This window comes from Trichechus manatus, unplaced genomic scaffold (assembly GCF_000243295.1).
Source record: "Trichechus manatus latirostris isolate Lorelei unplaced genomic scaffold, TriManLat1.0 scaffold00233, whole genome shotgun sequence".
Taxonomy (NCBI): domain Eukaryota; kingdom Metazoa; phylum Chordata; class Mammalia; order Sirenia; family Trichechidae; genus Trichechus; species Trichechus manatus.
The window spans coordinates 133,375-153,232 of NW_004444169.1; the positions used below are offsets into that span (position 1 = coordinate 133,375).

The window sequence follows — 19,858 nt, forward strand, 5'->3', positions numbered from 1 at the left end:
GAGGACAAAAGGCGTCGGCCAGCAGGCAGACAGGGTGGAGTAGGGGTGGAGGGGGATGTGGAGATGGGGGAGGGGGGCTGGCAGCCAGGCGGGCAGACCGGTAGCGGGGACAGCGCTGGCCCCCCTCCCAGCTAGGCAGTGTCGTGAAGATGGGGGTGAGAGTGTGTAGTGGGGGAAGCACCTGCCAGGACTCCAACCTGCCAGCTGGCTGGACACCCCAAGGCTGTGTGCTGCCTACCTGGTGTTCCCCAACACCCCAGTCCTGCCCAGTGCACCCCTGCGGTGCCTGCTTCCCCTGATGCCTGCGATTTAAACCAGCCCTGCTGTATCCACGGCAACAGAAGCAGGAGTGTCACTGGTCACCAGACCACTGAGGGTCCCGCGATGTGGCCTGGCCTGTGATTTATCCTGAGTGAAACAACTTGAGCTCCCTTTCTGGATTCCAAGACAACCCTGCTGAGAGAACCCAGGTAAGCAGTCAGCACCCTCCACCAAAGATGGGGGCTGGGACTTATCTTCTGTCTCACCACACAATATTTCAGAGTCTCCATCACTGCCATGCTCTCTGTCTCTGACTGCCTGTCAGTCTCTGTCTTCCTGCTCCATCAGAGGGGTTATTCTGGCACCCGAGCCTAGACACTCTTCTAGCCATCCTCATCTTCCCCAATCCCAAATGTCCCATGAGAAAGGGAACTACCACCTGCTTCCCTGCATAGGATCTGTTTTTATTATTATGGTCATGCTTGGGCATGAGGCTGTGTTAACATTTCCTTGTTTGCTAGTGGAAGGGATGCCTGGGAGCTTCCCTCACAGTGTCTGCACCCTGGGCGGGCTTAGCCTCCTGCAGCTGCCTCCTCTCCCTCCTCCCCTACTCTCCTCCAGGTTCCTTGGCCTGTGTGCATGATGTGTGTGTGTGTGTGTGTGTGTGTGTGTGTGCGCGCGCATGCACCTAGGTAGTAGGCAGGTGGGTAGACATGACAGAGAAGCTGCCCCCAGCCCAAACCAAACCTCCTACACGCTTTCCTTTTGTCTATCAGTCCTTCCTTCCTTCTTTCTTCCCTCCCTTCCTTCCTTCTTTCCTTCCTCCCTCTCTCCCTCCCTTCCTTCCTTCTTTTCTTCCTTCCTTCCCTCCCTCGCTCCTTCCCTCCCTCCCCTGTCTTTCCCCACAGGTAGCACAGACTTGTGCCAGCTCACCACTGAAGATATTGCTGTGATTCCCAGCTAGGGGGAGAAAGCTGCTGTAGGGCTGAAGGAAGGTGAGGTGGGAGTGGGGAACACTTCCAGGCCCTAGGTTGCCTGATGGCTTCATGATGGCTCTCTGGGGGCAAAGACCAAGTCACATGACAGCCTGCAGGGGCCAGGCACAATATGGTCATCCCCACAGTTCGGGCTCCAGCCTCCATCACAAGGCTATCTCTCTGTCTGATGCCCATGATGTGTCTGGGACTCCCAGAGTTTATGGCCTTGTGCACAGTAGCCAGAAGTCCCTATGGCCACCTCCCCAATCCTTGTCTGGTGATGCAGGAGAGCCTGATACATGGAGAACATAGATTCTACCTGGGACACTTTCCCCAACTACTAGATTGGCAACTTTAGTGAAAGCATGCTTATAGATCATCAGTTTTTCCCATCTGTCAAAGGGGCTGGTAACCCTTCCTTCATGGGTGTGTGTAGGGATTAAATGAGTTGATGTATGTAAATAAAGGATGTGGCATAAAGGTGGCACTGAACTAATGTCAGCAAAGCTCATGGTCAGTATTGTTACTGATTATTTATGATTAATATTGTTATTGATTATTTGGGGGAGTGACTCACCCTTCTCCAAGGTCTCAGCAGAGATCTGGCGGGGGACAGCAGGTAGATAATTCTGGAGAAGGAGAAGGGAGGCAGGGGCAGCTGTATGTTGTCACTTCTCATTTGTAAGGAGTGACAAGTGGGGCTTGTGAGCAGTGCCTGTCATCCTCACTTTACTCCAGGCTTTTTTCTCTACACTTTTCCCTGTATGACCACACACACACACACACACACACACACACACACATACACTCAGAGGCTTGAGCCCCAAAGAGCTAGCAGAGGCCCATCTTGCAGCCTGCAGCATTCCTGACCCTGATGATGTATGTTTCCCTGTTGAGGGGATACTTGGCAAGAGTATGGGCAGTGGTCAGTGGGTGGCAGGGCTTGGAGACAAGGCTGAGCTTCTGAGATCGTAGGGCATAGGGTAGAGCTGGGGTGTGGCCTATTCAACAGCCAGACCTGTAGGAAGGGGTCCCAGAGAACTGCTATCCTGGAGCCCAGGGTGGGGGCAGGGTGGGGTCTACTGGTTGGTTTGCAGTGGAACATGAAGTGAGTGTTTGGTAGCTGGAGGACGGTCCTCGAGGCCAGGCGAGGAGCAGGAAGAGGGAAAAGACTGAGGCTAAGAAGATCCCTCTGAGGGGGCAGGGAGGGGTGGGGCGTTTGGACTTTTCTGAAGAAACATTTAGTGTGGAAGGGAGAGGACCCGGCCTGTGCTCCAGAGGCATCTGGACCTGAGCTTGGGTGTATATATGTGACTGAAAATGTGTGGTTGTGTATGTAGTCTGTTTGTGTGTGCATGTCTGTTTATGGGCACTGTGGATGTATTGAGTCTGTGTGTGAGCAAGTCTTATGATGGTATGTGTGAGTGTGTGGGTGTCTGGGTAAGCTTGTGTGTGTACAGAGGGGTAGGTATGACTGTGCATGTCTGTCAGGGTGAGCAAGTGGGCATGTTTGATTATAAGCCTGACTGAGGGTTTCTCTGAGCCAATTTTTAAAAAAACCCAAACCCGTTGCTGTCGAGTCGATTCCGAAGCATAGCAACCCTTGTCTGGTTGTATATGTGTGTAGTATCAATGTGCCTTTGAATGTACATCTGTGTATACATGTCTAATTGTGTGTGTGAGTGTGTGGTTTTTGGAATGCCTGGGTATGTATGTCTGATTAGGTGAATACCTAGTTACATCTCAGTGTGTATATTTGTGTATGCCCATATGTGCATATAAGTGTGAGTATATCTAAATGGTGTGTTTGTGAATGTAAGGACATATATATGTACATGTCCATGCATGTATGGGAAGATGTGTGTGTGAACAGAATGTGGGTGAGTCTGTCATGTACATGTATGAATAGGCCTAGGTGTAAATGTGTGAGTGGACTCACCAGCATTTTAAATTATTTATGTGTGTGTGTGTGTGTGTGTGTGTGTGCATGCTTGATTGCATGTTGTCTCTGGACAGATCTATGGGTCTCGGTCTGATTGGGAAAATGTTAGTGTAGATCGGCACACTAGTATAAGCAGAACTAATTGTGTGGGTAAGGGAAAGTGTGTGAATATATGCTGTATGCATGAAAATATATTTTGTGGGTATACATATGTGTGCACATCTGATTATATATGAGTATGGCTGTGGAGGTGCATGCCTGTATATAGATAAGCATATCAGGTTGTGTGCATGGGTGAATGGATACATTTGTGTATATGTCTAACTGTGTTTGTGGGTACACTGTTGTGTGTGAGTGCATATCTGATTGTGGTATCTGTGAGTAACTACATTTTTTAATACTTGCATGTGCATGTCTCATGTGTTTTGTTTGAATTTCTGAGTGTGAAAGTGAATATGTGTTTGCATATGCCTGTGTGTGACTGTAAGTTTACATGTGTGTATATATGCTAGTATGTGTGAACATCTGGCTGTGTGTATGTTTGAGTGAAAATGTCTGTATATATGCCTGTGTGTTCATGCACATGTAATTGTGTGTATGTGTGAGCGTATGTGTTTGGGTATACCTGTCTGAATGTACAGGTGAGTCAATGTACCAGTTTGTCCAGTTCTAATTATTTGCATATGTGTATTTATGTTTATATGTCTTTGCTTGTTTGGGAGCATATGTTGTAGAACAATGTTTAAGTGAATGTGTGTTTGTGCATGCTGTTCTCGATCTGCAAGTGTATTTGAGTGTGTGTGTATGTCTTTGTGTGTGTCAGTTCTTGTGCAGGTATATAAGTGTGTGTGAGAATATGTGAGTGTACTTCCATGTGTGCATGTGTGTAAACATACCTGTATATCCAAGTCTGTCTGTTCGAATGTAAGTGTAAATTAATCTTTTTTTTGCATAGCTTCTCATATAGGTGTATGAATATGTGTGGATAGACATGGTACATTTCTGACTGTGATTGCATGAGTGTATTTTGTGACTACGCTTGTGTTTCCATGTCTGAATGTGTGCATATAGGAAATAATGATATGAGTCTATATACATGTGAATATGTGCATAGGTATACATACCCAGTTGTGTGTACAAGTCTGCTTGTGTTAGAATGTCTGTATATGTATACATCATCTCATTTACAGGCATGTGCATATCTAGGAGAATATGTGTGTGAGTACATCCATGTGTGAGTGTATGTGAATATACTTGTGTGGATGTTTCTGGATGTGTGTGTATATATATTTGTGAGCTCCCTTCTATATGTCCATGTATGTTCATTGTCTGATTGTGTGTGAGACTGAGTCTACCTGTCTATGGATATGGGTAAATATGCCTGTGTGTACACTTGTATTTGTGAGTGAATTAATGTCATGCATAGGCATTATGTCATGTGAATATGTCATGCAGGTATGCCTATGTTTGGGACTAAATGGATGTGCACATGTGTGACCAGGTACAGTGTGAGTGTGCATTGCCATGAGTGTGCCTATGTGTAGGGTTGAGTGTAGATTGTGGGCACGTGCATGTCTGATGGTGAGAGAGAGAGAGGGAGACTTAGCCTTGGGCCTGTGCAGATAGGTCTTATTGCTGAAAAGGAGTGATAAGGGAAAGTATTTATGAGTTTGTTTATGAGTTTGTTTATGAGTTTGTGTGACTCTTTGTGCACCGCAGATGTACTTATGCGCATGTCTGAGAGCCAGCGATGCCTTGCTAGACCATGTCTGTCTATAACTGTGTAGACATCATGCAGGAGGGTAAGCTATGGGACCTGGCTGATCCGTGACCTCCTTCTGGGGCCTCTCTGGCCTTGACCATGTGCTGAGCTTTCATGGGATCTCAGAATAATTCCTGTCATCACTCACATTCAGGAAGTGGAAACCAATCATGACCGATGTCCTTCTGGAGAAGGGCGCCTGTGACCTCTGTCGAAAATGATTCCTTGAAACACGAAGACCTCCCTTCCTGTCCTCCCACCATCAAACGCCTAGACCAGAATGGTTCTAGGGTTGGTAAATGGTTTTCACAGAGGGCACCCAAATTATGCCATCTAAGCAGAAATCTAGACATGAATGTTTTATGTGTGAGTGAAGCTATATCTGTGTGGAGTGGTGTATGTGTGTGTGCAGTGTGGTATATCTGGTGAGGGAGAGAAACAAAGAATCTGGGTTGTGTGTATGTAAGAAAGACCATGGATGTTTCTGTGTAGGGTGTTATGTGAGACATTTGGGTATATATGGGAGGGGTGATTGTGGAGGTATCTAAATGGTGTGTTTGTGAGGTAGTATGAAAGCATGGGAATCCCTGGGTGTTGCAAACATTTAATGTGTTTGGCCACTAAGCAAAAAGTTAGAGGTTCGAGTTTCCCCAGAGGTACCTCATAAGAAAGGCCTGGCAATCTACTTCCAAAAACTCAGCCATTGAAAATCCTATGGAGCACCGTTCTACTCTGACATAAGGTCGCTGGCTATGAGTCAGAGTTGACTCAGTGGCAACTGGTGGTGGTGATGGTGGATGAGAACATGGGCCTATCTGAGTGAAGGATAGTATGAGTGAGAGTTGTGTATAGCTGGGTGGGAATAAGTGTGAGATGTGTGTATTTGAGGGATATGTGAGTGTGGGTGTATCTGGATGGTGTGTGAGAGTATGTGGGTTTACTGAATGGTGTGTGTGTGTTCAATAGTGTAGAAATGTCAGTGTTGTATGTGTAAGAGCAAGTGTGGAAGTATCTTGGTGATGAGCAATAGATGCAGTGGGGGTATGTAAGTGTTAGTATATCTAGATGGTGTGTAGGTGGATGAGAACATAACTGTATCTGGGTGATGGAAGTGTGTGATGGGGTGTATCTGGATGGTTACGTGTGAGAAAGAATTTGGGCACATCTGAGTGGGGCGGGGAGTTTATGTGAGTGTGTATGTAATTGGGGGTGTCTATGAATGGTGTGTGGGAGTGTATCTGGGTGAGATGTGTGTGTGGTGTGTGAGTATAACTGGATTGTGTGTGTCTCTGTGAGAGATCTACATTGTGTGTTAAGTGTGGGTATATCTGGATGGTGGTGAGTAAGAGAGATTTGGGTGTATATCTGGGTTGTGTATATATATGTAAGAGAGAGTGTGGGTGTTTCTGAGTGAGAGTGTGAGAGCATGGACGTATCTGGATGGAGGAGATACACCACCAGGTGTATCTGGATGGTGTGTGTGAGAGTTTGGGTATAACTGGATCAGGGGGGTGAGCGTGGGTATATGAGGGAGTTTGGATGTGAATGAGCTATGTGTGTGAAGTGTGGGTGGATGGAGTGTGTGAGAGAGAAAGTGTGCAGGTATATGTGGGTTGTGTATGAGAGTGTGTAGATGTACTTTGGGTGGAGTGTTTGAATGTGGGTGTATCTGGATGTTGTGTGAAAGAGCTTTGATTGTGTACCTGGGTGGGGTGTGTGAGTGTGTATGTACTTGAGTGTGTGTGTGTGAATGTGTGTGTATAACTAAATAAGGTTGTGAAAGAGAGTTTGGGGGTATATCTGGGTGAGATGTGTGTGTATGGAGCGTGACTGCATCTTTGTGGTATGGAGGGGATGAGATCATGGGTGTATCTGGATACCTGAGTGTGTGGAAAAGTGTACCTGGATGGTGTGTGTGAGTTGAATACATCTGGGTAGGATGTAGAATGTAGATAGTAATGGAGTGTATCTAGACAGTGTTTGTGGGTGTGATTGTATCTCAATGATCTGTATGGGGTGAATCTGGATGGTGCATATGTATGAGAGGGTGAAGGTATCTGGGTGGAGCTGTGTGAGTGTGGGTAACTGTGGATTGTGTGTGGATGGATATCTGGATGATGTGTGTGTCTGTGTGCATGTGTGGATGTATTTGGGGTTAGGAATTTGTGAGTGTGAGTACTGAGTGGGGTATGTGTAAGTGTAGTGTATTTGAATGATGTGTCTATCATTGTGGGTGTATCTTGATACTGTGTATGAGAGAGATTATAGGTTTACCTGGGTTGGGTTGGGTGTGAGGGATCTGAGTTGAGTTTGTGTAAGTTTGTGTGTATCTGGATGTTGTATGTGAGAGTGTGGGTGTTTGAAGGTTTATGTAAGTGTGGCTGTATCTGGATGGAGTGCATGTGAGTGTAGGTGTTTTGAGGTGTGTGTATATGAGTGGGTATATTTAGATGATATATGTGTGAGGGAGTGTGGATGTATCTCTGTTGGGTTTATGTGTGAAACTAGGTGCATTCTGAATGGGTGTGTAAGAAAGAGAATGTGGGTGTATCTGGGTTGGGGTGTGAGAGTGTGGTTGTATCTGGGCAGGATGTGTGTGGTTCTATCTTTATAGTGTATGAGAGAGAGAGGGTGTATCTGAACGGTGTGTGAGAGAGAATGTGTGTGTATGGATGAATCTGTGTGGAGTGTGTGAATGGGAGTGTATTTGGTGGGGGGGTGAGTGTGGATATATCTGGTCAGTGGGCGTGAGAGTGTTTAGGTGTATTTGGGCAGAGAATGTATCTGAGAAATGTGTGTGTATCTGTATATGAGTGTAGATTTATCTGGATGGCGTTAGATGATGTATCTGGGTGTTTTGTGTGTCTGATAGTGTGAGTGTGTCTGGGTAGGGTGTGTGATTGTGGGTGTCTGTATAAATGTGTATATATTTCCTGGGGCATATATATCTCTGCTAGAATGTCTGTAAATGTGAACATGTCCATGTTTGTATATGTGCCTACGTGTGTGTGGCTGTTTGCCCGAGTGTATCAGTAAATGGGAGTTGGTTTGTGTGTGTGTGGGCTAGAGTGGTGTGTATCTGTAAGGGAAAGGTGAATATGTTTCTGTATGTAAGATGAATCTGCAAGGACTCTGGAGCTGGACTCTGGGTTTGAATCCTAGTTCTGCTATTCATTAGCTCTGTGGCTTTGGACAAGTCCTCTAACCTCTCTTTGCCTCAGTTTCTTATTTGTAAAGTGTGAGTAATAATACCTCAAAGGGTGAGGATTGGGTGAATTAATATTTGAAAAACGTTGAGAACAGTGCCTGGCACTTAAATGTGTGCCATTTAAAGTGTTACCTATTTTTATAATTATTATATGTACCAGTGTGTAAGTAAGTAACAGTGTAGGTGGTGAGTGGGGTAGTTTCTATGTGCATATTTGCCACATTATCTGTATCCGTGTGTGTGTGTGTGTGTGTGTGCATGCATGTGTGAAAAAGAGAGAATTAGCATATCCTGTGTGTATATGAGAGTGTGTCTGTACACAGAAGTGGGTTTATACTTATATGTGTCCCAGTGTGTATGTAAAACCATAGGTATGTGAGAAAGGGTGTGTCTAGGGGGTGGATGGAGGGAGTTTGTCCCTATATGTACATTTCCCAATGCGCATGCATTTGGGTGTATGAGTGAAGACACTTGTAGTGTAGTGTTTATGTGAGTGCAGGTGTTACCTGTGTTGCTGGTGAGTCTGCATATGTGAGCGTGCTCCTGTCAGTGTGTGTGTGTGCGTGACAGTGTGTTTTATCTGAATGTGTAAACAAGTTTGTATTGGTCAGTATGTGAATGTGTGCATGTGAATCTCTGTTGTATCTATAAATGCAAGAAGGTATGTATCCAGGTTTATATGTGATGGTGTGAGTGGATCTGTGTATGTGTGTGTGTGTGTGTAGCAGATTTGTGTCTGACCATGTGCTAGGATGTGTGTATCTGTATTGTGTGAATGTATGTGTAGGTATGAATGGGTGTGTGCATCTGGGGGTATCTTTCTGCATTTATAAGCATCAGTGGGTATGTGAGTGTGCGTGCATGAGTCTGAATCGCTCTGTGTGCCTGCTTGCCCATGTGTGTGTGTAGCAGTGAGCATGAGCAATATGCTTGTATGTATGAGCATATTTGTACCTGTGTGTATATGCTTGTGTGCCAGGGCAGATTTGCAAGAATGGGTTTGTATAAGATAGTGGGGCTTTATCTTAGTGTAAAGCCAGTGGGGTTGAGAAGGGGGGGAGCCTGAATCTGTAGGATGTGAGCAGGACTTGACCTGTGTCTGAATGCCAATTCTTGTGTCTGTACATGCATGCCGGTATCTAGAAGTGTATAGGTAGATATATATGATTTGGTTTGTATGTATGTGTATCTGCATGTGCCTATATGAATTGTGAATGTGCCTCTGCCTAGTTCTGTTTCTGTAAAAGGTGGATTATATCTGTGTGTATTGTGTATCTTTGTGTGATGTGCTGGTGGATGGTGTCTTAGTTATCTAGTGTTATAATAGAAAAACCAAAAGTGGGTGGCTTTAACAAACAGAAATTTATTTATTTCAGGGCGCCGGCTCTACGGGAAGGCTTTCTCTCTGTGTCGGCTCTCAGAGAAGTTCCTTATCTCTTTTCAGCTTCTGTTCCTCGGTTCCTTGGCAATCTTTATGTGGCCTGACATCTATCTTCTCCCATCTCTGCTTGTTTACTTGCTTGCTTGCTTAATGTGCTCTGTTATATCTCAAAAGAGATTGATTTAGGACACACCCTACACTAATACTGCCTTATTAACATAACAAAGGAAACCCATTCCCAAACGGGATTATAACCACAGATATAGGGGTTAGGATTTACAACACATATTTTGGAGGGACACAATTCAATCCATAACAGATTAGTACCTACACACTTGCCTGACTATTTCTGTATAGACGAGGAGGGCTGTGTGCGTATGTCTGTATATGAGTGCCTGGTTGTGCTTACCAGTTGGTGTAAGTCTGGATGTGAGTGCAGATTTAAACCTGTGTGTACATATGTGTCATATACATGCATCTGCCTGTGTGTGCTAGTGTGTTTCTGTGCAGTGTGACTAGATGTGACTGTTAGGGCATTCACAACCTGGCACACAGAGAAAGTGAAATATTTACATCACACACTGGAATAAACTGAAGGGGATTTACAGGTACTGTACTAGGGTTTGGTAAAAAGAAATTACTTACATTTTCTTTATATTATTTAATTGTGGTAAGAAAAACAAAAAGCAATGTTTTAGGGGATTTATTAAATATTGAATTTGTATACAACTTTCCAATGAAATTTTTTCAGAATTTTTTCATGACACACGAGCTCATTTCTAGGAACATAACTTTTTTTATTCACTGATGTGAATTTGTAGTGGTCAACATTTGTACCCTCTTCTTCTGAGCCTTTGGTTATGACTACCCTCATTTTAGTCTTGATTTGGTAAATCTGTTAGTGCTGAACATAGATCTTCTATATCAAGTTATTGTGTTTCTTGGTAAAAACCCAAACAAAACAAATGAAGCAAATAACCTTTGGTAGTTTTGACACAGACATAAACTTCCATTATGAGCTTCCACTTCTTGATCTTGGAAGGTATGTTGTTGAAGGTAAGATCCATTCCATGGATTAGTACATCCTTCTCGGCTGTTTAAAACTTAAGTATGTGAGAAGTTTGTAAGAAATTTATGAGCTAAAAGAATTTCAGCACTTCTTTGTGAATGATTCTAACTTTGCAGATTTGATGCTTACTGGCTTCAACAAATGGCTTTTTGAGCACATGAATAAAATGATATAAAAAATTTTTAAGACACTAAAAAATATATTAAAGTATATTTGAAGCATTCAGAGCAAAACTTAGGAGAGTGAGGTTAAGTATGGTTCCCTGTGTGATGTTTAGTTGGTGTTATAATTTTGAATACTAAAGAAGACTTATTAAGTTGGGTAGAGTAATGTCTATGTCTATTTGGAGAAATACATCCTTATTTTGAAATACTCCAAATGAAAATTTCTGTTGGATTCAAAATTCATCAACATTTGTTACAAGAAATTTCAATATCGCATCTGACTGAAAGAAAGGATCTAACTATTGGTGGGAAAGGAGTTTTAATCGGTTAAAAAAATACTCTTTGACCATTTACTACCACCTAGTTATGCAAATGGAACCCTGGTGGCAGTTAAGCGCTTGGCTGCTAACCAAAAGATCAGCAGTTTGAATCCACCAGCCGCTCCTTGGAAACCCTATGGGGCAAGTTCTACTCTGTCCTGTTGGGTCGCTATGAGTTGGAATAGACTCGATGGCAACGGATTTTTTGTTTGTTTGTTTTTTGGGGTTTTTTGTTTTTTGGTACTTATGCAAACAGTTTCCTGTTGATGGTGACTACAAAGAGATAGAAGACATCATGTAGCTATTTCAAGCATAGAACCTGGGTCTCTGCTTGGCTATGGCAGGAACAAATGAGTTATGAAAGGCAGGTGGAAAAGGGAGGCACAAACAAGCAGTTGTTCCATTTCTAAAGAAAGGTTGGTATGGTGTGAAAGCATCAGCCATATTGAAGACAGAAACTGTGCCTGATGTTTCAAAGAAGCCAAAATGGTATCTGATGCCCCCAAAGCTGGTGTTTTTGAGGTGAGCTTGGTGACCTGCAGAACCACGCAGCTACGTTTCATAAATTCAAGTGAATTACTGAGGATATTAGGGAAAAATGTGCCTGAACAACAAATAAAGAATGTCTGCCTTGAGCATTATGCTCTTTTCAGATCTATCTATATTGGATCAAATTGACGACAACAACTCGAAAGATTAGATAGGAAGCTTACGGGGCAGTGAGTTTATGTTAATGGAGAGGGAATAACTTGGAAAAGGAGGGTGAGAATGGTTGTGCAACTCAAATAATGTAATAAATGTCACTGAATTGTACATGTAGAAATTGTTAAAAGTCTCTAATTACCTCACTGAATCTCCTATGGGTTGTTATACCCAAGCATTTACATATAGGAATACAAATTATTTTCTTAGAAATCACTTTCATTTTATTTCTTATTTAAATTATAGTTAAGGCACTATATGCATTATCTTCTGAAATTACATGTGTAAATAGGTTATATTATCTAAAAACTTCCTTTCCGGAGAGAAAAGGTGTGAATAATGCCTCCAGGAAGGATGTGTGCGCACGTGCTAGCGTCCCTGTGTGAGCTGGTTGCTGTCTGTAACTCTCCATAGCGGTAGGATATGTGTTTATGTGAGTCTTTGAGTGTGTAGGTATTTGTGTAAGGAGCCCTAGTGGCGCTGTGGTTAAGCGCTCAGCTGCTAACCAGAGGGTTGGCCGTTTGAACCCATGAGCCGCTCCTCAGGAGAAAGTTGTAGGAATCTACTTCCGTAAAGATTTACAGCCTTGGGAACCGTATGGGGCAGTTCTACTCTGTCCTACAGGGTCACTGTGAGTCGGAATCAACTCCATGGCAACAGTTTTTTGGGGGGTCTTGGGGTTTTTTTGTTTGTTTGTTTTGATTTGTTTGCTTGTTTGTTTTAGGTATCTGTATATGAGGCTTTCTGGGCGCGAGTGTGAATGTGTTACGCGCATGCCCACGTCGTCTTAGCCTCCGATGAGCCCGGGCTGTGGACGCCAGTCTGCTCAGGAGAGACCTCTCCTCGATTATTTATCAGATCTCCCCAGCTTTCCTGGCAACAGCAGGGTTTTGTTTGTTTGCTGCTATTATTTTTTGTTTCTTTGTTTTAGTTTTTTATTTCACTGAGACTCTGGCTTCACATTATCTGCCTTCTCAGTCTTAGTGTGTCTGTGTCTTCCTCTCTCTTTATTTCTGTGTCTCTCTCCAGCTCCTCTCTACATCTGTCTCTCACTCCCCACCCCACACTATTTCAATCTTTTGCTCTATCTTTCCTCCCACATGTTATCCCTTTCCCTCTATCTCCGTGCCTTTCTCTCTCTCTCCTCTCCTCTCTGATTTTTTTCTCTTTCTCTCTATTTCTATCTCTATTTATCTCCCTTCTCTGTCTTGCTCTCTGTTTCTGTATGTGTGTGCCTCTCTTTTTATCTTTCTCTTTCTCTCTCTCCTTCCCCTTTCTGTCTCTATTTCTATCTCCTTCCTCTCTGTGTGTAAGACTTTCTCTCATTTCTATTTGTTTCTCTCCCTCTCTCTCTTTCTCCCTCCTACGACTCTTACACACACACACCTCTCTCTTTCTCTCTCACTCTGTCTCCCTAACTCTCTTATACTCAGCCTCGCTCTGTCTCTATCATTTTCCCCCTTGCCTCCCTTCAAGGCTAAGGAGTGTGTATGTATATGTGTGTGTGCACATTTACACACATAGTTCTGTGGGGGGTATCAGGTCAGGCCTTGAAGGGCTGAAAGGGGTCCACCAACCGCCCTTCTCCCCAGCCCCTACCCTAGCACCCTCTCGTGGCCTGCTGGCACAGACTCTGAGACTTTGGGGTGCCATCAAAAAAGCCTGGTCCCAGGTGGCTGTGGCAGGCCAGGCTGGATTGAGCTGGGAATCGGTGCAGAGAGGAAACTTTTTTCCTGGGAGGAAGGGTGTAGGAAGACATTCACTCAAGCCCTACCTCCCCCAAACTCTAGCCGATTCCCAGCCCCAACAGTAATTCTGAGCTTCTCCAGCTTCTTCCGCCCAAGTTGCCTTGCTGCCTTCCTTCTGGGACCTGCCCTGTTACCTTATCACATCCCCACACTCCCTGCCCCCAGCCCACATACACCAGGAGTTCTCCTATTTCCCCCTAAACCTTGCCTGTGCCACTTCCACTGCCAGATGCACTCCCCAGGCCTCTCTTTCAGTTACATCTTACCTGGATGCCTCTAGGAAGCCCCTCTCTGATGCACCAGCCCATTTGGTCCCCCAATCAATTAATATGACATATTTTTACTGAGAGCTTACCATATGCTATGTATTGCTCTTCTAGATGAGAGTGAGTGAAAGAGTCTACAATCCCTGCCTTCGTGGTGCTTTCATTCTAATCAGGTAAGTCAGGCAATAAACCAAAATTTAAAAAGTAAATTATACAGTGTGTTAGAAGGGATAAATTCTATGAAGAAAAATAAAGCAGGGAAAGGGACATAACAGTGCTATTATCTCTCACCTAGATTGCTGCAGGAACCTCCTAAGTAGTCTCCCTGCTTCCACCTTTGCCCTGCATCATCTGTTCTCACAGCAGCAAGCAGGATCCTGTTAAATTCTAAGTCAGATCATGTCTTTCCTCTGCTCACAACCCCATGACTCCCATCTCATTCACAGTAAAAGTCAAAGTCCTCACTATGGCCTCCATGGTCCAGCCTCATCACCTCTCTGACCTTACCAACCACCATTTTCACCCTCACTCTGTTCCACCCACACTGGCCTCCTGACTGTTCCTCAAATGCGCCAGGTATAGTCCCACCTCAGGGCTTTTGCTCTGGCAGTTCCCTCTGCCTGGACTTATCTTCCCCCAGATATCCACATGGCTCACCCTCTCCTCTCCTTCAGATCTTGCTCAGATGACACCTCCTCCATGAAGTCTTCCCTATCACCCCATCTAAAATTGCAACACCTCTTCCACCCCTAGCACTTCCTATCTCACTTCCTGGCTTTACTTTTATTCTTAGGAACGTATCATTCTCTAACATAATTTATCTATGTATCTTCTTTATTATCTAGAATGTAAGCTCTACAAGGCCAGGGATTTTTGTCTGTCTGGTTCATAGCTGTATTTCCAGTGCCTAGAACAGTGCCTGGCACACAGTAGATGCTCAATAAATACTTTTTTAATGAATAAATGAATACACACAAGCATACTTACATCTTTATATTCACACATACTCCCCACCACACTTAAAGTAAAAGCTAAAGTCCTCATCATGGCCCACAAAGACCTACATGATCTAGCCTCCAGACACCTCTCTGATCTCACCTCCTATCATATCTCCCTTGCTCACTGCATTCCAGCCACACTGGCCTTTCAGCTGTTCCTCAAGCATGCTAAGCACATTCCTGATCATAAATAAAGAAATCCATTTAGCAGGTGGCTATGAGCACTTTAAAAAAAAGAAATAGAATAGAAACTAGTGAGGTACATTACAATAGGGTCAGTACTATTTTGTGAAACTTGTTTCAGAGTTGTGTGTGTGTATACTGGGTCATGATGTAAAATATATTTCTTACTATGGGTGACATTCAAAAAAGTTTGAAGAACACATGAGGGCTTTATAAAAGGGAAGAAAGGCTGAAACAACATCACCACCTCACAGACCCACCAATGGAAGGAACAGGTAACCGAGGACAGCCAGAGAGATGAAGCACCTTCACTCAGCAAAGAGAGGGTAGGACCAGGAGTGGGCCAGGGGCAGGGCTTGACACCAGCTGAGGAGTAAGGGGGTGGGGCACACAGACACACTAACACTGCCTTTCTGTTTCTCCCTCACCTTTCCTTTCCATTGTTTTTCACTGTCTGTTACTGTTTTGTCTCTCTTGCTCTTGCTCTCTTTGTCTCTCTGTCTCTATCTCTCTCTTTATCCTTCTTCACTCATCCCCTCCATTTCTGTCTCAATTTCTAACCATTTATATCTTTGTTGCCATTTTTTTTGTTCTCTTTCTTTCCCACTGTTTCTGTGTCTCTGTGTGTTTTTCTCTCTCTGTCTCTTTCCTATCCTCATCTCTCTGTCTCTCTGTGTCTATGTCTCCCCCAATATCCCTCCTTGCAGGCGCAACCCAGCAAGTCAGCTGATGGAGTCGCACAGGGCCCCTGGAGTACCAGACTGGCTGACCCCATAGGGTTGAGAGCAGACTCTGCCCCTCAGTATGGCCAACACCACTGGAGAGCCCGAGGAGGTGAGCGGCGCACTGTCTCCGCCATCAGCATCAGCTTATGTGAAGCTGGTGCTTCTGGGATTGATCATGTGTGTGAGCCTGGCAGGCAATGCCATCTTGTCCCTGCTGGTGCTCAAGGAGCGAGCCCTGCACAAGGCTCCTTACTACTTTCTGCTGGACCTGTGCCTGGCCGATGGCATACGCTCTGCAGTCTGCTTCCCCTTTGTGTTGGCTTCTGTGCGCCACGGTTCCTCATGGACCTTCAGTGCACTCAGCTGCAAGATTGTGGCTTTTATGGCTGTGCTCTTTTGCTTCCATGCGGCCTTCATGCTCTTCTGCATCAGCGTCACCCGCTACATGGCCATTGCCCACCACCGCTTCTATGCCAAGCGCATGACACTCTGGACATGTGCAGCTGTCATCTGCATGGCCTGGACCCTGTCTGTGGCCATGGCCTTCCCACCCGTCTTTGATGTGGGCACCTACAAGTTTATCCGTGAGGAGGACCAGTGCATCTTTGAGCATCGCTACTTCAAGGCCAATGACACACTGGGCTTCATGCTTATGTTGGCTGTGCTCATGGCTGCCACACATGCTGTCTATGGCAAGCTACTCCTCTTCGAGTATCGTCACCGAAAGATGAAGCCAGTGCAGATGGTGCCAGCCATCAGCCAGAACTGGACATTCCATGGCCCTGGGGCCACCGGCCAGGCTGCTGCCAACTGGATCGCTGGCTTTGGACGCGGGCCCATGCCACCAACCCTGCTGGGTATCCGGCAGAATGGGCACACAGCCAGCCGACGGCTGCTGGGCATGGACGAAGTCAAGGGTGAAAAGCAGCTGGGTCGCATGTTCTACGCGATCACACTGCTCTTCCTGCTCCTCTGGTCACCCTACATCGTGGCCTGCTACTGGCGAGTGTTTGTGAAAGCCTGTGCCGTGCCCCACCGCTACCTGGCCACTGCTGTTTGGATGAGCTTCGCCCAGGCTGCTGTCAACCCGATCGTCTGCTTCCTGCTCAACAAGGACCTCAAGAAGTGCCTGAGGACTCACGCCCCCTGCTGGGGCACAGGAGGTGCCCCGGTTCCCAGAGAACCCTACTGTGTCATGTGAAACAGGCTGGTAGGCAGGCAGGCAGAGAGAAGGTTATGGCCACCATAATGGGGCCAACAGCAAGGGAGGGGTGGGGCCCCATACAGGAGCCTTCCTTTCTGAGCTCTAGCCCCAGCCCCTCAAACCACCCATAATCTAATCACCTTTGCCAACACCTCCCCAGGGTTAGGACTGGGGAAAAGGCGTTTCTAGTTTCAGGGGGAGGGGCTGTCTCTGCCGCCTCATTCTTTTCTTCTTTTTCTTCTTCTTCTTCTCCTTCTTTCGCTCTCTCTCTCTCTCCCTCTCTCTTTCTTTCTCTTTCTCTCAAGTGACAATTCAGAAAAAGAAAACAACTGAAAATGCAGGTTTTTCTACTAACAGCTGAGAAGACAGGCTTTCTTGCTTTAATGTCCCTCCTTCTGACATTGTCCAGAGGAGGATAGTTTGTCCTGTAAAATAGACTTCCAGAGCTCTTATTGCCCCCTCTGCTCCCATGAACCCCCCTCTTCCAAGTTCTTTAATGAGGCCTGGATGCTTTAAAGAGAAATTGATCCAAAGCTTCTGACAAAAGGGACCAAAAAGGGTGCTGGGTCCCAGGAAGCATGGGTGTTTAATTGCTATGTTGCGTGCAATGTTGTTTTAGATCCCAAGCCCAGTCTCTTTCCCTCCTCACCATGTCCAGACCTCCCAAGTGTTTTTTGAGCATCTGTTTGAGAAGCTAGGAGGGTATAGAGAGGGGCCTTCAGGGATGGGCCCAGGCTAGGTGAAGAGCAGGATGCGAGCTAAACTGCATTCTCTCAAGCTGCCTCCTCTATCCCCAACCCCCAACTATTCTTTCTGAGGATGGAAATCCACTCTGTCCCCACTAGTGCTAATGTGGGTCCCATACAGGCAGGGGAAGCTCCCCCAAGGAAGTGTAGGGAGGGAGCTGGACTCTCCAAAGCCTGGGGTAAGAGCAGAATTCAACTCCTGGGTTCATGCCACTCTTCTGAAGATGAAAATTTGTTTCGGGCCTTGGTAACTCTTAGAGATATAAACCTCTAAGCACTGTGGACTTGATCTCTTTTTGTCCCCCCTCAAGCCTTAGGGGCCTCAAGCCCCTCTTTAATAGTCCTTGACCTTCTGGGTCCTCAGCCCTAAACTTCCCTCCTCCCAAAAGCCCTTCTCCCCGTTCCTCCCTCCACCCTTACCTACACGCAAAGAGGAGTAGATTTCAGCCAGCTTACCCAGGTGAGAGATCCCAAGCCTCCCTCCCAGGCCAGGGGCAGAGTCCACTCTGGGCTCACTTCAAGGCCAGTTCTTGTGGATGCGTGAGCCAAGCTGGCACCCCTTTGCCTGGTCTTGCTCAGGATCTCTGTCCCCCTCTAATTTCCTGGGGGAGGGATCTGTATTTATCCCCTTTCCCTTCCCTTCCCTATAGAAGTCCCTCTCCTAAGCTCCCTTTCTAGCCCAAGACAGCCCCAGAACTGGAGAAGCCTTGACCTAAAAAGAGTGGGGAGGGCACTCTGGGCAGGAGTAACATTAATGAGCCTGGCTGTGGAGTGGCCCTGGGAAGGCAGACCAGAGTGGCTGGGAGTGGGGTGTGCCTGTTCTCTCAGTGATAGTTATTGGGGTGCCTTTCCCAGGGGATGGGGTGGGGCGCTAAGTGGGTAAAGGGTGGATAGTGTATATTCAGGAGGATTTTCCTCCATTTCTTTTTTCTAACTGCCTGGATTCACCATTGGATTTTGTAAACGGAAAAACTGAAATGAACAATGCGATATTGGATGTTTTCTCTTTCTGGCTGTGTTGTGTGCCTGTGTGTCCTGTCCATGTGACCACGTGTGAGGAGGTATGCTTGAGTGAGACACTGTGTGTCTGTGTGACTTTGTGTGGGGAGGCACCCCTGAGGAAAACTTGCCTGATGCACACATATGAGCAAATGCCTGTATGTGGAGATATATACAAGCATGCATGTGCACACACACACATACACACACACACACAAATATGCACCTAGGTGAGAGGAGACAAACTATAGTATGTGCCTGTGGCAGCAAGTAGAGTGGTTAGAGAGATGGAATTTGAAAATTGTATGTGTGTGTTTGCATAGCAAGAGGGTAGACTCCTGTCTCATAAGATCTTCCTCCCTTTGACTAGACACTGAGCATAGGGGCCAGGATACTTGAAAACCCTATCTCTTCCCAAAGTCTGGAGCCCTCAGGCACCACCCTCAAACCCTGTCTCAGTCTTCTACTCAAAACTTAAATAAGGTGTTCCTGAAACTGGACCACCATGGAGAATGGGAACTGGGAATTCGAGATAAAACTTGGGGGAACTCAAAGGGGTAGGAAATACCTCCCTTCAATAAAGTAATGGCTTCTGGAGGGACTGCAAAGTCTGGGATGGGAGCCCTTCCTAAGGGTTCACTGTATACAGCTGGGACTTTGGTAAGCTTTGACTAAATTCAGAGGGAGGGATGGCACAGGGGAGAAAACCGAAGTCTGGGAGTCTACCCAGCCAGCCTGCTCCCTAGGCACTCAGTTAATTAACAATCTATTTATTTACTTATTCTCCCAGTTGTACAGAATTGAGTTGGCCATACTCTCCAGTTCTTGGCACACTGTATCATCATTGGTCCATGCGAAGCCCTTTTATTTTTAATTTTGTTTTGTTTTTTTCCCCTTCATCACCCATCCCTGATCCAATTCCCCTCCTCCACATAAGCACCCACTCTCGTGTATTTAACGTATGTCCTTCCAATCCACCGGTTATGTGTTTATTTACATATATGTGTATCTGTGAAAAATATATGGTATTGTTGTGTGTTTTAATTTACATAAACAGTATTGTACTATAAATCTTGTTCTGTTTCTTTTTTCACTCAACATTCTGTTTTTGAGAGATCCAGCCTTGTTGCCATATGTAGATCTAATTCATTCTAGTGGTCCATCTTATATCACATTTTTCTTATCCATTCCCCTAATGATGGA

General features: G+C 45.5%; 1 protein-coding gene across 1 annotated transcript; it reads left to right on the plus strand.

Moving 5' to 3' along the window:
• Positions 1-307: 307 nt before the first annotated feature.
• On the plus strand, positions 308-17,225 carry GPR173 (G protein-coupled receptor 173). Its single transcript, XM_004389114.1, has 2 exons — positions 308-470; positions 15,689-17,225. Exon 2 carries the CDS (start codon positions 15,786-15,788, stop codon positions 16,905-16,907), a length of 1,122 nt encoding a protein of 373 aa, XP_004389171.1. The 5' UTR covers positions 308-470; positions 15,689-15,785; the 3' UTR covers positions 16,908-17,225.
• The last annotated feature ends 2,633 nt before the right edge of the window (positions 17,226-19,858 follow it).

What these genes read in the sequence shown, in the direction of transcription:
- GPR173 (XM_004389114.1), top strand. Translation starts at nt 15,786, where the DNA reads ATGGCCAACACCACTGGAGAGCCCGAGGAGGTGAGCGGCGCACTGTCT.